The 11,817-nt window shown below is 38.1% G+C and overlaps 3 protein-coding genes across 6 annotated transcripts; 1 reads left to right on the forward strand and 2 right to left on the reverse strand.

Moving 5' to 3' along the window:
• Positions 1-405: 405 nt before the first annotated feature.
• Positions 406-4,286, reverse strand: nfu1 (NFU1 iron-sulfur cluster scaffold homolog (S. cerevisiae)). Its single transcript, XM_015020052.1, has 8 exons — positions 4,178-4,286; positions 3,256-3,356; positions 2,936-3,071; positions 2,453-2,519; positions 1,848-1,965; positions 1,687-1,750; positions 1,428-1,602; positions 406-803 (listed from the first exon to the last, which is right to left on the reverse strand). The coding sequence occupies exons 1-8, from the start codon at positions 4,234-4,236 to the stop codon at positions 771-773; spliced, it is 753 nt and encodes a 250-aa protein (XP_014875538.1). The 5' UTR covers positions 4,237-4,286; the 3' UTR covers positions 406-770.
• Positions 4,287-4,304: 18 nt separating this feature from the next.
• Positions 4,305-7,285, forward strand: cunh9orf78 (chromosome unknown C9orf78 homolog). The gene is made up of 9 exons (XM_015020041.1): positions 4,305-4,486; positions 4,643-4,702; positions 5,211-5,262; positions 5,348-5,418; positions 5,511-5,588; positions 5,940-6,137; positions 6,260-6,396; positions 6,488-6,592; positions 6,685-7,285. The coding sequence occupies exons 1-9, from the start codon at positions 4,404-4,406 to the stop codon at positions 6,780-6,782; spliced, it is 882 nt and encodes a 293-aa protein (XP_014875527.1). The 5' UTR covers positions 4,305-4,403; the 3' UTR covers positions 6,783-7,285.
• A 360-nt stretch (positions 7,286-7,645) lies between these two features.
• med22 (mediator complex subunit 22) lies at positions 7,646-11,775 on the reverse strand. Of its 4 annotated transcripts, none has more exons than XM_015020078.1 (5): positions 11,665-11,775; positions 11,330-11,476; positions 11,138-11,218; positions 10,466-10,674; positions 7,646-8,454 (listed from the first exon to the last, which is right to left on the reverse strand). In XM_015020078.1, the coding sequence occupies exons 2-5, from the start codon at positions 11,450-11,452 to the stop codon at positions 8,268-8,270; spliced, it is 600 nt and encodes a 199-aa protein (XP_014875564.1). In that variant the 5' UTR covers positions 11,453-11,476; positions 11,665-11,775; the 3' UTR covers positions 7,646-8,267. The 4 variants fall into 4 exon arrangements, with proteins under 4 accessions (XP_014875564.1, XP_014875548.1, XP_014875555.1 ...); XM_015020062.1 differs by having other exon boundaries at positions 7,646-8,460; XM_015020069.1 differs by having other exon boundaries at positions 7,646-8,460; positions 11,330-11,472; positions 11,665-11,768.
• Positions 11,776-11,817: the final 42 nt, after the last annotated feature.

Here is an 11,817-nt window from a genome sequence, read left to right on the forward strand (position 1 = left end):
AAAAATAATTATTAAATAATATTTAAAGAAAACATTGAGTCTTCAGTTCAAAGTCATACAACAAAGTCACAAATTAAGACTAGAAAACAGTAATGAAATGTAAAAGTATGTTTCAGCAGGGCTCCAGTCCCTGTTGAATTTATAGGAAGTCTTCTTCATGAAGATAGGTTCAGGCTAGCAGGTCTGAGAGAAAGATTAAATCACAAGCAGCAAATAGCCGTTCTATCAAAAACGACAAGTACAATGGCTGCTTTATGAAAACAACTAACAGTATCAATTATTGCCATCTTTGTACATCCGTAACTGAAGCATGGCTACAATAATGATCGGTTTTTACTCTCACAGACAAAAGGAAAGCTAAACTAAACCCTGAACATTTAAGTATGAGCCACAGACACAGCAACACTTATTTTAGCAATGTTTATTTATATAGACACAGCATACATTCTGTAAAGATAAAGTATCCAATATGAATTTTCAGCCTATAGGCAGCGTTGACTGCTGACTGATTCAGAAGTCGTGTAACACTATGAAAGAATAAATACAAATTATTTCAACTGTACAATCTGTTTCTATGAATTGTGTCCAACATATCTTTCAATTCCTCAAACCAGAACTATAAAACGAAATGAAAATATTTGGATCAATATTGAGAATGTGTTTGTTGTCATCAGAGCAGAGCTGAGTACTTTTATTGCATCTATGGCTTTGATTGAAGGAGGTGGATTGTATAGAGAGGAATGTTGACACACGTCTCTTGTTTCAGTAGTTTAAACTTGAGCCGCCTCCTCATCATCTTTTACCTGTAAGGGAAAAAAAATTAAAAAATATATATATATATCTTTAGACAAAAAATTTAGAATAGTTTATTCATTTACTGCATTTAATATTTTGTCTCCTGTACTGTATCCATAATAAATCTCAGTAAATGTTTAGTATGAGGCTTTTTTTTAAACAAAAAGTTTGCTCAAATAATACATTATCTGACACACAAGTGATCTGAACAAAATTAGCCTTTTTTCTGATTATTTATTTAAAAAGAAAAAGAAAAATTCCCCTACTAAAATGTCATCTGGATCTCTGGAACTCGATTTTATCCATTTCCATACATCACCACTGAAATGGAGATGTAAGGAAATCTGGTGAAAACATCACCAGATGTTTTCTTTCTCAAAACTTGGTAATAAGGACTTCGTTATTAGCGGTCCATTTGCTCATATCGACAAAGGCAGCTCAATACCACAGCCTTGATATTTTTTTTAGGGAGAAGAAATTACGCAGAATGGCAAACTGAGTTTTTCATTTTCCCAAAACAAAGCATCATTCTTAAAAGACCCACTGGAGTAACTAGATGAAGCACAGTAATTTCAGTAATTTTAACAAAACAGTGTCCCAAAAAAAAATCATAACCAACAAAACGTGCAAACCTCTTCAACTGCCTCAACCTCAGGTATGTAAAACTGCAGCATGTTTTGGATTCCATTCTTCAGAGTAACAATGGAACTGGGACAACTGGTACAGGCGCCCTGCAGCTTCAGTTTAACAATCCCATCGTCAAATCCCCGATACAGAACGTCGCCTCCGTCCTCCTGCACTGTTGGCCTGCAGGGTGAGAGCATCCACGAACGTGAAACAGCGACAAACCACAGAAACGGACGCCCCGAAAGCATCTACAGAACCCACTACCTTATTCGTGTATCCAGCAACTCTTTGATCATAGCAACTACTTCATCATCATCCTCTGATGGCGCTGGAAAAGAGCAGAAACGATAATCATTTGCCACTTGGAAAACTCAAGTTTAAACTCAACATCTCATCCTACAGGTTGAGTAGACTGAAATCCAGACCTGTGTCTGCACTTGGCTTGCTGTCTTCATTCACAATTGGAAGCCCAGAAGTATAGAAGTCCATAATAGCCGCATAAACGTCGGGTTTAATTACTTTCCATTCCACGGTTTCATCGGACTAAGCAAACAAATTGAGAAAGAGAAATCAAGTTATTTAAAGTAATGATGTTGCATTGTGCTACAATAAATTATTCAAATACAATCTAAAGCTTAAGTACACCCATCATAAGTTGTATAAATCGGGGCTTTTCATGATGCGTCTTAAAATTTCACCTCCTCCCATTGCTTTTTCGTAACTTTCAACCTACTTACATAAATCTGTTTTTTTATTTTAACCACACATCATATTTAAAAAGGCTGAGTTGGTTAAAAAAAAGAAAAAAAAACTGGTCAGTTTTCTGGTGCTGAGCCAACTGTTAGGCATAATCTGCTGCTTTTTTTTTTTAATGAAAATGAGGTTCTGACAATTTCAAAAGCTTAATGTTAATCTGCTTTAGACATTCTTGAACCAGTCTGGAATTATACAATTATATACATTGAAATTATAGTGCATGATATGTTTATTTAAAGTTTGGACAGGTGCTGAATGCTATACTGAAATTCACCTTTGTGATTGTGATAAAATCAGGGCCCAGGAACACACTCTTAACTCCATCGATCCTAAACAACTGTCTGAAGAAAACAAGAATATGAGAAGTATAAATATATAACACAAGTTCATATATTTTTATGCACACAACAATCATCCAACATTTTAAAAGAAATTTATGTCCATCTAATTTGGAATAAAAGCAGCACAATTAAATCAAACTTAAAGGGAACAGCCAGCTGCAACATCAAGGACATCTGGAGGCTTATGGAGAAGTCAAAAGAACCTGAGGTTTTTTTTTCTTTAACTTTTTTTCAGAACGGAGGCTTTTGGTTCCCATGCTGTCGATATGGGGGTGGGGGGAATAAGCACATGCAGTGTTTTAAAATATAAACCTACCTAATAAATAAAGTGAAGGATTTATTCTATCAAGTGTGCTTATTGTCCCATCTGTGCTTTAGTAAACAATATGAGAACATTTTATGAAGAAGTTCTAAACCTGGCTAATGGTGAGCAGAATGCATCACGGGGACCAGCAAAATTCATGGTCCCCTCCTCTAAAACTGTCTGCCCAGGCAGAAACTTCAGACTGTTTGGATTTGGTGTGTCCTGTGTCTGCACAAACATGGTCCTTCCTGAAAAGAGACAAAACACAAGGAGCAGAAATGTAGTTTGAGATGCGAAACATTCACAGTGATGTGTCTATGTGACTTATATGTACACATATAAGATTTTCTCACAGTGCGTGATCAGCACAGTCAATATTGTATCAGCATCCAGGTTAAATGAACAACAGAAAAAAAGAGAAAGAACACAAACCAGGAACCAGCCAGACTGCATTTTGTGGCCATCTGTTGGAGACTCCAGTGGCTTTTGAGGGCCAATAGATTCTACTGCTCTGACAGCCACTGCTGGCCAGTCTGAAATTTTAGATAAACACATTGAAACACACATGTGAGCATATAAACCCTAATATTAAACATTAATGTATTCCGGATTGGGAACGTAATAACAGTCACAGATATCGTAAATTACAGCTGACAGACTGAGATCCGGACTCAAGATTGAAATTTAGGGGCAAATTCAAATTAATTAAGAAGAAAATGTCTCTTGCTAGTAAATTACTCCATGCCTAACCGCAAGTGTCTGAAGAATGCGATTATAATTCATTCCCAGATTGAAATGAGATCGGATTTGATAAAATATTATCGCTGGATCATCCATCCATCCATCCATCCATTTTCTTACACGCTTCTCCCTAGTGACTTCGTCATGGGTGCTGGTGTCTATCTGCAACGGTCAACAGGCAAAGTACACCCTGGATAGATCGCCAGTCCATCGCAGGACCGCTGGATATTTTTCATCATCAATGATAGTACTTAATGATAATTATTAAATTGTGGCCACAAGTTATTAAGCCGTGCCCAAGTCGTTCCCACGAGTTGTTAGGTCGTGGCTATGAGTTCCTGAAGCGTCTCCCTGAATTAAACAAGTCGTGGTCAATATTTTTATTTTTTATTTTTCTCCGTAGACTATGAATAAAATAATATGTTTTATATTCTTATTCTTATGGTGAAACAAAAGTCTTTCTTTTAGAGTGTGTCTAGTAGAGGTGGCTGCGTCACTGCATGTTTAACCAGCAAGTTCTCCTCAGCGCTTCTTCACACACCGAAAAAAAAAAAAATAACAGAAAACATGAGAGAGCAGCGCCTGCATCCAGTTAACCAACAAATATACTCACGGTCGCAAAAACCTTGCTGAAACACCCAACAACCTCCCGACCTGTGCATAAGTCGCCATGTTTGTTTTTATTAACTAAGGAGGACGGAAGTAGTAGTCCTAAGAGGGGGAAGTGACGTATTATTATGTGCGTGTGCTAAATTTCTCCCCCCCATACAGTCGCCAGCTTGGTAACTGAAAACGCAGTTTTAACAGAGGTTCAAAAATAATACTCAGACAGCGTGGAAATGCCGTGTGGCAAAAATTTCAGACGGAGAAGGGACTCGTCCGACGACGAGGACGAAGATAATGGGACTACAGAAGAAGTTAGGTAAGTACTTTAAAGACAGATTAAAATACAATTGAAGCTAACGCTGCGTTAGCTAACATAGCAAGCTGTGCATTAGCAATGAGGAACTGTAGTTTATGGATGCAAGTGATTTTTAATAAGCTGTTTAACTAGTGTGATCACATTATATATTTTCAGATCGAAAGTAGAAGAGGCAAAAGAGCTTCAGAGCTTGAGGAAACGACAGAGCGGAGTCAGGTAATGTGATTTTATCTGAAAAGAAGACTTTGAAACTTTGAGGAACAGTCCAGTCCTTTTTGTCCTCAGATCAGGTAAGATGCTGTGCGGTGGCTCTTAAGCACCCACTTCAACCAGAGTTCATGCCATGTGAATCTTAGCAAAACTTTTGAAGGGGTGTCCTTCTCAAAACTGGAGTTTCTTACCCTGGTTGCTTGTGCAGTTTTTTTCTTTCACTAAGCTTTCCATTTTTACACTTTATACAGCACTCTGAACAGCCAGCTTCTTTAGCCATGGTCATTTGTGGCTTATCCTCCTTGTAGAGGATGCCTGTGACTGTCTGCTGGACAACAGTCGTGTCAGCAGTCTTTCTTATAATTGAACGTTTAAAATATATCAATCTGTCTAAAAAAAACTACATTTGAGTTTTGAACTGGTTTATTTATAAACTCGGGGAATATATTGAGGAAAGACCTGCATGTAAAAATGATTATAGATGAGTAACTCTACATTTTTATCAATTATACAGTATAACTGCCTTATTGGTTGGAGAGAAACTCCCACCAGAAGCTGAAATAGACGTAAGTCATGTCAATAAACCCTTATCTTTGTGTTAGTGGAGAGCTTGCTTTAACTTCTGTTTGTTAAACTGAACATTTCTGACAGAATGACCCATTCAAACTGAAGACTGGAGGGGTTGTAGACATGAAGAAAGTGAAAGACAGGAACAGAGACATGTAAGTGAATGGAGGTTGGTGCTGTGCATATAAAGTGGTTTGATTTCACAGTTAAGCACGCCATCTGTTAAATGTGACCGATCCAATTACAGGACGGAAGATGAGACAGACCTGAACCTTGGCACATCATTCTCAGCGGAAACGAACAGAAGAGATGAGGATGCAGACATGTACGTATTAGAATTAATTTATACGCATAAATAAATGCTTACATTATTCAGTATTTAAAAAAAACAAAACAAAACAACGAAGCTGTTTAAAAAGCAACCAATAGTTTATTTTAATGGCTGATTGGGTCTTATTTTCTAGAATTAAACTATGAATCAATTTCCAAATCTTTTAGAATATCTCTAGATGTCAGTGGATCTGATGAATATATACTTGAATACATTTGATTCAGTCAGATCAGATGCAACTAAAGAGCATTTCTCTGAGGTTCACAAACAATTTGTAGGTATGACATTAAATGTGGCATATCACTGATCAAGCAAGGCACTGACTTCATGTTTATGTCTTCTTAGGATGAAATATATCGAGACCGAGTTAAAAAAGAAGAAGGGCTTGGTGGAGGCTGAGGAGCAGAAAGTAAAGGTGAAAAATGCAGAGGACCACCTGTACGAGCTGCCAGAGAGTATCAGGGTCAACTCTGCCAAGAAGACGGAAGAGATGTTGTCCAATCAGATGCTGAGCGGGATCCCTGAAGTTGATCTTGGCATTGAGTACGTTAAGACCATTCGTTAATAATCCTGCTCAGGTTGTGTCAGAGGAAACCTTTCAAGAACATTCTGCAGTTAGTCACTTCCTTTTAACGCTAAAATCTTCATTTATATTTCTTTCTCAGTGCAAAGATAAAAAACATCATCCAGACAGAAGAAGCAAAAGCCAAACTCCTGGCAGAGCAAAGGAACAAAAAGAAAGACCAGGGCACTTCTTTTGTCCCCACAAACATTGCTGTAAACTACGTCCAACACAACCGCTGTGAGTTCGTTTCCACGTGCTGTGGTGTTCAAAACCCAGGCGATTAGCTGCTTGTGGAGGAACTGAATGGTTTTTATTTATTTCCTCTCAGTCTACCATGAGGATGTGAACGCACCACAGAGGCACCACAGGCACAAAGAAGAACCCAAAGCTAGACCGCTGCGGGTGGGCGATACAGAGAAACCTGGTCCAGAAGGTATGAGACGTCGGCCACGTCCTGTCAAACCCTCTGCTGTGTAGCAGGAAAACTGTAATAGTCTAAATGACGCTTTCTCTGTTGATCCACAGCTCCGTCACCACCCAACCACCGCAAGCGTCCAAACAACGAAAAAGCCACAGATGACTACCACTACGAGAAGTTTAAGAAGATGAATCGAAGATATTAGCATGGAAATACTCAACATGTCGTCTTTCCTTGACACTGAGGCATAATGACAGCTCCTGGATTTGGTTACCTACAGAGTAATGATGGCAGTACATCGACAGTGTTTTACCTTGTAATTATTGTAAAAAGCATATGTGGTCTGTTAGGCATTTAACGTTCTGTGATGTCCCATTAAATTAGGCTCTTCACAGATTTAAAAACTTTTTCAATACTTTTTAATAAAAGTGCTCAAATATCCAGTATTTCACTGTTTTAACTTTTAAAATATTTGGTTGTTTTTGAGGTAAATAAAACTAAATGTTTGCAGCATTAGAATTGTAATCTACTTGCTCTGATGCAATATTTGTTTGAATCCATTTCCAGCCAGTGTCATGGATTTGTATTCATTCATTCTGATTTGGCTCAACAGTCCATGATAAACACCATGTACATATTTACAGTGGCTGTGACAATGAAGAATAAAAGTGGGAGGATGGGGGAAATTTGTAATGTTACAGGGAACATTATAAATTTATATGCATTCCTAATATTTAATTTTCCTTTCAGGTAGTTCTGTGGATTAGGCTGTGCCATTTTCAACAAACTATTTTTTACACATTTTTATGCATTGTGTTTGCTAATATTAAACATTGGTGCTTTTATTTATTGGTGAAAAATTACATCCGTCAGATGTCAATCTGATGCTTTGGATCCCATCTACTGCACTCAAGCACTTTTAATGTTGCTGGCAGCAGCAGAGTAGATTATCCATTGCTGCGTAACTCTGCTAAATCCTAACAGTTTCAGCTTATTTATTTTCTAGTATTCACTTTTATTATTAAATTTCAGCTATGGCTCTCCCTATGAAAATATACAGGTAAAAAATAAAAGCAGAAACAGCATGTTCTTTAATGTGATCCGATTAGTTTAACAGAGGAAAAAAACAAGTTTCACAATATCAATCCAGGGATAAACAAATGTATATAGAATATTAATTAAAAATGTGATGCACCAATCAGCTAACTAATAGAATTGGCCACAGATTCCTTGGTTATCAGATTAACAAAAACATCTTTCCTGATTTGTGCATCAATAAAATAAAAAACCAAACAAACAATATACATATAAACAGCTTAGAGGTGTTTATATTTTTGGGCCAGATGGATCCTCTCCAGTTGGGCTTATCTGGAGAGACTCAACTTCAAGGATTTCTGCAATATATTCCATTTACTTCAGTATAATTTTCAGTGATGTCTGAAGTAATCGTTTCATAAAAAAATTGAACCGATATCAGGAGGAATGTTGCTGTCAAAACTCTCACATTTTTGGATAACTGGACCTCCCAGATCATTTTGTTCAGTGCGCTTCATTTCCCCGTGCTTTTCTAGTAAACCGTAAACTGAATTCCATAAAACAAAACTAAACACTATTTTCTATAGTTATATTGGTAACATCTAAACCACTAGTGCCCAGATTTAGCAGAAATATCCCTGCTTCCCCCCGCCCCTCATGGTTTCTCCGTGGCGGTCGTCCCGTGTCCGTTGACGTGATGTTGGGCGTTTGCCTCCTGCGACGGCGTCCTGTCGGCCTCCTCTCTGTCGTCTTGGGTCGAGCTGGAGCTGCTGTCCGGAGAGGCCCAACTGTCCCGCCGGCGGTAGGCCTCGCACAGAGGCAGGTCAGTGCTGTTCCACTGACTGTAGCTTTGCAGCAGAGCAGAAACCCGTATTTGGAGGCAAAGAGTCAGCGCAGCGCAGAAAGAGAGGAGCAGATGAGAGCAGCAGGTCAGAATAAAGACACCCATACAAATAGCAGAGCAACATGAAAGCACAGAATCGTTAGAAGCAAAAGCACAGGAAAAAAATAAATACTGAATAGCTTTTGATTGGATTTACAACTTGATTTAAGATGAGCAAAAGGATGAAATTAGTTGCTAGCAGTGCAAGGACAGCAAGAAAGTTAGGTTCACATCAACCATGCCCCAGAGATATTTTTTTTTGTGCACTTTTCAAAAAGAAAAAACAAAAAAACAAAGAAACTGCTTGAGCGTTTTGTCTCCGCTTTATTTCTCAATCATTTTAAGTCCTCTGAACCGCTTACATGGTTACAGACTGATTGGGTGGACACTACAAACGTTGGCGCTTAATTGTCTTTGTCAAAACACTTCTACATAAAAAAAGACCCCACTAAGTTCAGATTCAACCTAATTGTTTAAGTTAAAGCCAGTCTGGGTTCAACAGTACAAATAATTAATGAATTCTAGCACAGACGATTTTTCATTTGTTTCAAGAAAAAATATCCTTATATTGCTTTAGTTCTTCTAATATCTTTTCCAACTTTATATAAAACTTTGTGTTGCTTCCAACAATTCAATGAGTAAAACAGATTTCATTTTTAATTATAGATTTTTTTTTTTTTACAATTTCAATACTTATCTCTGCCATGAAAGTTAAAATGTCTCAGAAATCCATTGGATCCTGACGACAGTTCGAAGTTCGGATAAAAATAAAAACAGCAGTAAATACAGTGGCTTGCAAAGCTATTCATGACCCTTGCACATTTCAATGTTGCAACCAAAAATAGCACATTTCATTTAAGGTTTTATGTGATAAAGTAGTGAAGTGAATGAAAAATGATGCATGGTATCCCTAAATAAAATAAAGTGCCACCAACCGCCAAACCTGTTTTAGTTCAATCCATCAGCCAAAACTGAAAAAAAAAAATAATAATAAAAAATACCCCAACATTTTTTCTCCAAATGGTAAAACTGTGTGAGCCAGGCAACTAACAAACCGTCTAACATTGTGAAATGTGGTGGCAGCATTATGCTTTGGGGATGCTTTTCTTCTGCAGGGATGTAAAAGCTGCTCATAGTTGAAGGGAAGTGGAATGGAGCTAAATAAAGGGCAATGGTTGAAAAAAAAAACAAAAAAAAAAACATGTTAGCACCTGCAAAAGACTTTAGGCTCAAGTGGCGGTTCACCTTTCGGCTACAATGCAAGTGTTCAGATCGAAACATCCTGAGATGTTATAATAGCTCTGTCCAACTAACTTCCATTAACCTCCATTTAGAGTTAATCATCATACCAACAGTTAAATTGAAAATTGATCTTCAGACGCTGTTTAAAAATGCATGGCATAATGTCCAGATTTTTATTTACAAAATATTATTAAAGACATGCATAATTTTTCCTCCACTTCTTTTCATTTTGTGCTGCTTTAAGCTGGCTGGATCACACAAAATCACAATAAATTAAAAGAGGTTTTTGGTTCCAATGTGATAAAATGTGACAATATTTACAGAGTATGAATACTTTAGCAAAGCATTTTTGACATCAATCTCTTTGGTTTATAGAAGGTACCACCAGAAGAATGTGCGATGAACATTAAACAGATGTGTGTCACAAACATGATGACCAGCAGACTGAGAACTGGATATGCGGGTGAAATTGATATGTAGTGTTTGCCCCTTTAAGGTCCTTACTTTGAGGGGGGGGAAGAAAAAAAAAAAAAAAAAAAAAAACACAAGGCACTTGATTAAAAGCATCAGACATTAGAGAAAATGTAAATATGACCTTTAGCTGAGATGTGTGTGGATGTTGCGGATGATCTGTCTGGAGACCCTTTACACCGGGTTAAAAGCTGAGACAGTACACAATGGGACGACACAGGAGCGGCAGGATGGGGCGGATCTGAGCCTATTTGTACCTGGAGGAGTAATACTCTTCCTCTAGCTCATAGAGGTCCACGGCAATCTCATCTCGGAGCGACGTCAGCTTCTTGTCACACTCGTCTTGCAGCGCACGGAGCTGCTGGTTCTGCTGACTGATGGCATCGTTCACCGAGGGAAAGTCATTCAGGATCAGGAACTGTTTGAGATCGGACACCAGTTTCATCAGGGACTCGCCGGCACGAACCTGGTGCAGCAAAACAGAATGAAAACTGTCTTAAAAGAAAGAAAAAGAAAAAAAAAAAACTACATGGCCAATCCTTTAAGGTTTATTTTCCGGAGACAAAGTTTTCTGTACATGTATCGGTTGTGGATTTGTAAATTCACATCGTAACCAACTATTCTTTGTTTCAGAAAAGAACATTTGACCTGTTTTGTATTTTTCTTATATGCTTTCAAAAATGTTATTTCTGAAATGTTACATGTAATGAATGTTGCTGTGATTTCTATGCGGAGCCTTTTGGGAACACCAGCGAACTGGATGAAATTGGTGAATTTATTTATATTTACTTCTTTTCCATTTACTAGCAACTTGTGACAAAGTGCTTTGCAAAGGTATGAACACCTCTAGAACATTTTCGCGCTTAATTCTTCTAGTTTATGCAGGAAGCAGAATGTTTAGTACCAATGACGCTTTATGTCTCACTTACGATGTTTGCAGCTCTGACGTGCATCTCATAGTGGTCTTGCTCTGCTTGAGTGGGTCGCGATACCTGAGTCTCATCCTCTATCTGGACAAAAATAAGAGGAGGAGGTGGAAACTGTGAGAGCGATGCTGTGAACTCTGAGCAGATTTTACTGCTGGGGAAAAACATGTTAAGAGTGAGAAACCAGAGAGCTGCCTTTGCAGTTTTGACGATTTCCGTGAAGTTGTCCATGATGGACTTGATGTCGTCTTTGAGCCTCTTGTTGTAGTTCTGCAGCAGAGTCTCCTTGCTCTGAGGGAGCACTCTCTGGTTAGCCATGATGCTCAGCAGGACCAGCTCCGTCTGTTTACGTTCACACACGGAGAAATAAATCAGCGGAACAAATATAGACCGAAAGCATTCAGCCTCGAACAGAAAAGGCGCGTTTTCACTAAACAAAACCACATGACGACATTAACACAGAGCTTTTGTTTTCTACGATTTAGTACGAATATGTATTTATACGAGAGCCAACCGCAGATATTACTTACTTCTTTAATGCATTCTCAGAAGCAGCATTGTTTCATTAAAAATCCCGTTTGTTGCTCCTCGTCTTCTTCTTGAAGCTGTTTGGCAATTCACATCCGGTATGTTTATGTATATTAGCGCCCTCTAGAGGAAAGTCAGGCGAAGTTCTACCCTTT

This window comes from Poecilia latipinna, unplaced genomic scaffold, assembly GCF_001443285.1.
Source record: "Poecilia latipinna isolate Pla-1442-1.1 unplaced genomic scaffold, P_latipinna-1.0 Scaffold82, whole genome shotgun sequence".
NCBI classification, from domain to species: domain Eukaryota; kingdom Metazoa; phylum Chordata; class Actinopteri; order Cyprinodontiformes; family Poeciliidae; genus Poecilia; species Poecilia latipinna.

What these genes read in the sequence shown, in the direction of transcription:
- nfu1 (XM_015020052.1), bottom strand. Translation starts at nt 4,236, where the DNA reads ATGGCGACTTATGCACAGGTCGGGAGGTTGTTGGGTGTTTCAGCAAGG. An exon ending in CAAGCCAAGTGCAGACACAG is followed by an intron (nt 1,751 to 1,847) that starts GTCTGGATTTCA and finishes GCTCTTTTCCAG; the next exon opens with CGCCATCAGAGGATGATGAT. An exon ending in AGGTTGAGGCAGTTGAAGAG is followed by an intron (nt 804 to 1,427) that starts GTTTGCACGTTT and finishes TTTCCCTTACAG; the next exon opens with GTAAAAGATGATGAGGAGGC.
- cunh9orf78 (XM_015020041.1), top strand. Translation starts at nt 4,404, where the DNA reads ATGCCGTGTGGCAAAAATTTCAGACGGAGAAGGGACTCGTCCGACGAC. An exon ending in AAAGACAGGAACAGAGACAT is followed by an intron (nt 5,419 to 5,510) that starts GTAAGTGAATGG and finishes ATCCAATTACAG; the next exon opens with GACGGAAGATGAGACAGACC. An exon ending in GAAGTTGATCTTGGCATTGA is followed by an intron (nt 6,138 to 6,259) that starts GTACGTTAAGAC and finishes TTTCTTTCTCAG; the next exon opens with TGCAAAGATAAAAAACATCA.
- med22 (XM_015020062.1), bottom strand. Translation starts at nt 11,452, where the DNA reads ATGGCTAACCAGAGAGTGCTCCCTCAGAGCAAGGAGACTCTGCTGCAG. An exon ending in AAATCGTCAAAACTGCAAAG is followed by an intron (nt 11,219 to 11,329) that starts GCAGCTCTCTGG and finishes ATTTTTGTCCAG; the next exon opens with ATAGAGGATGAGACTCAGGT. An exon ending in GAAGAGTATTACTCCTCCAG is followed by an intron (nt 8,461 to 10,465) that starts GTACAAATAGGC and finishes TCTGCTGCAAAG; the next exon opens with CTACAGTCAGTGGAACAGCA.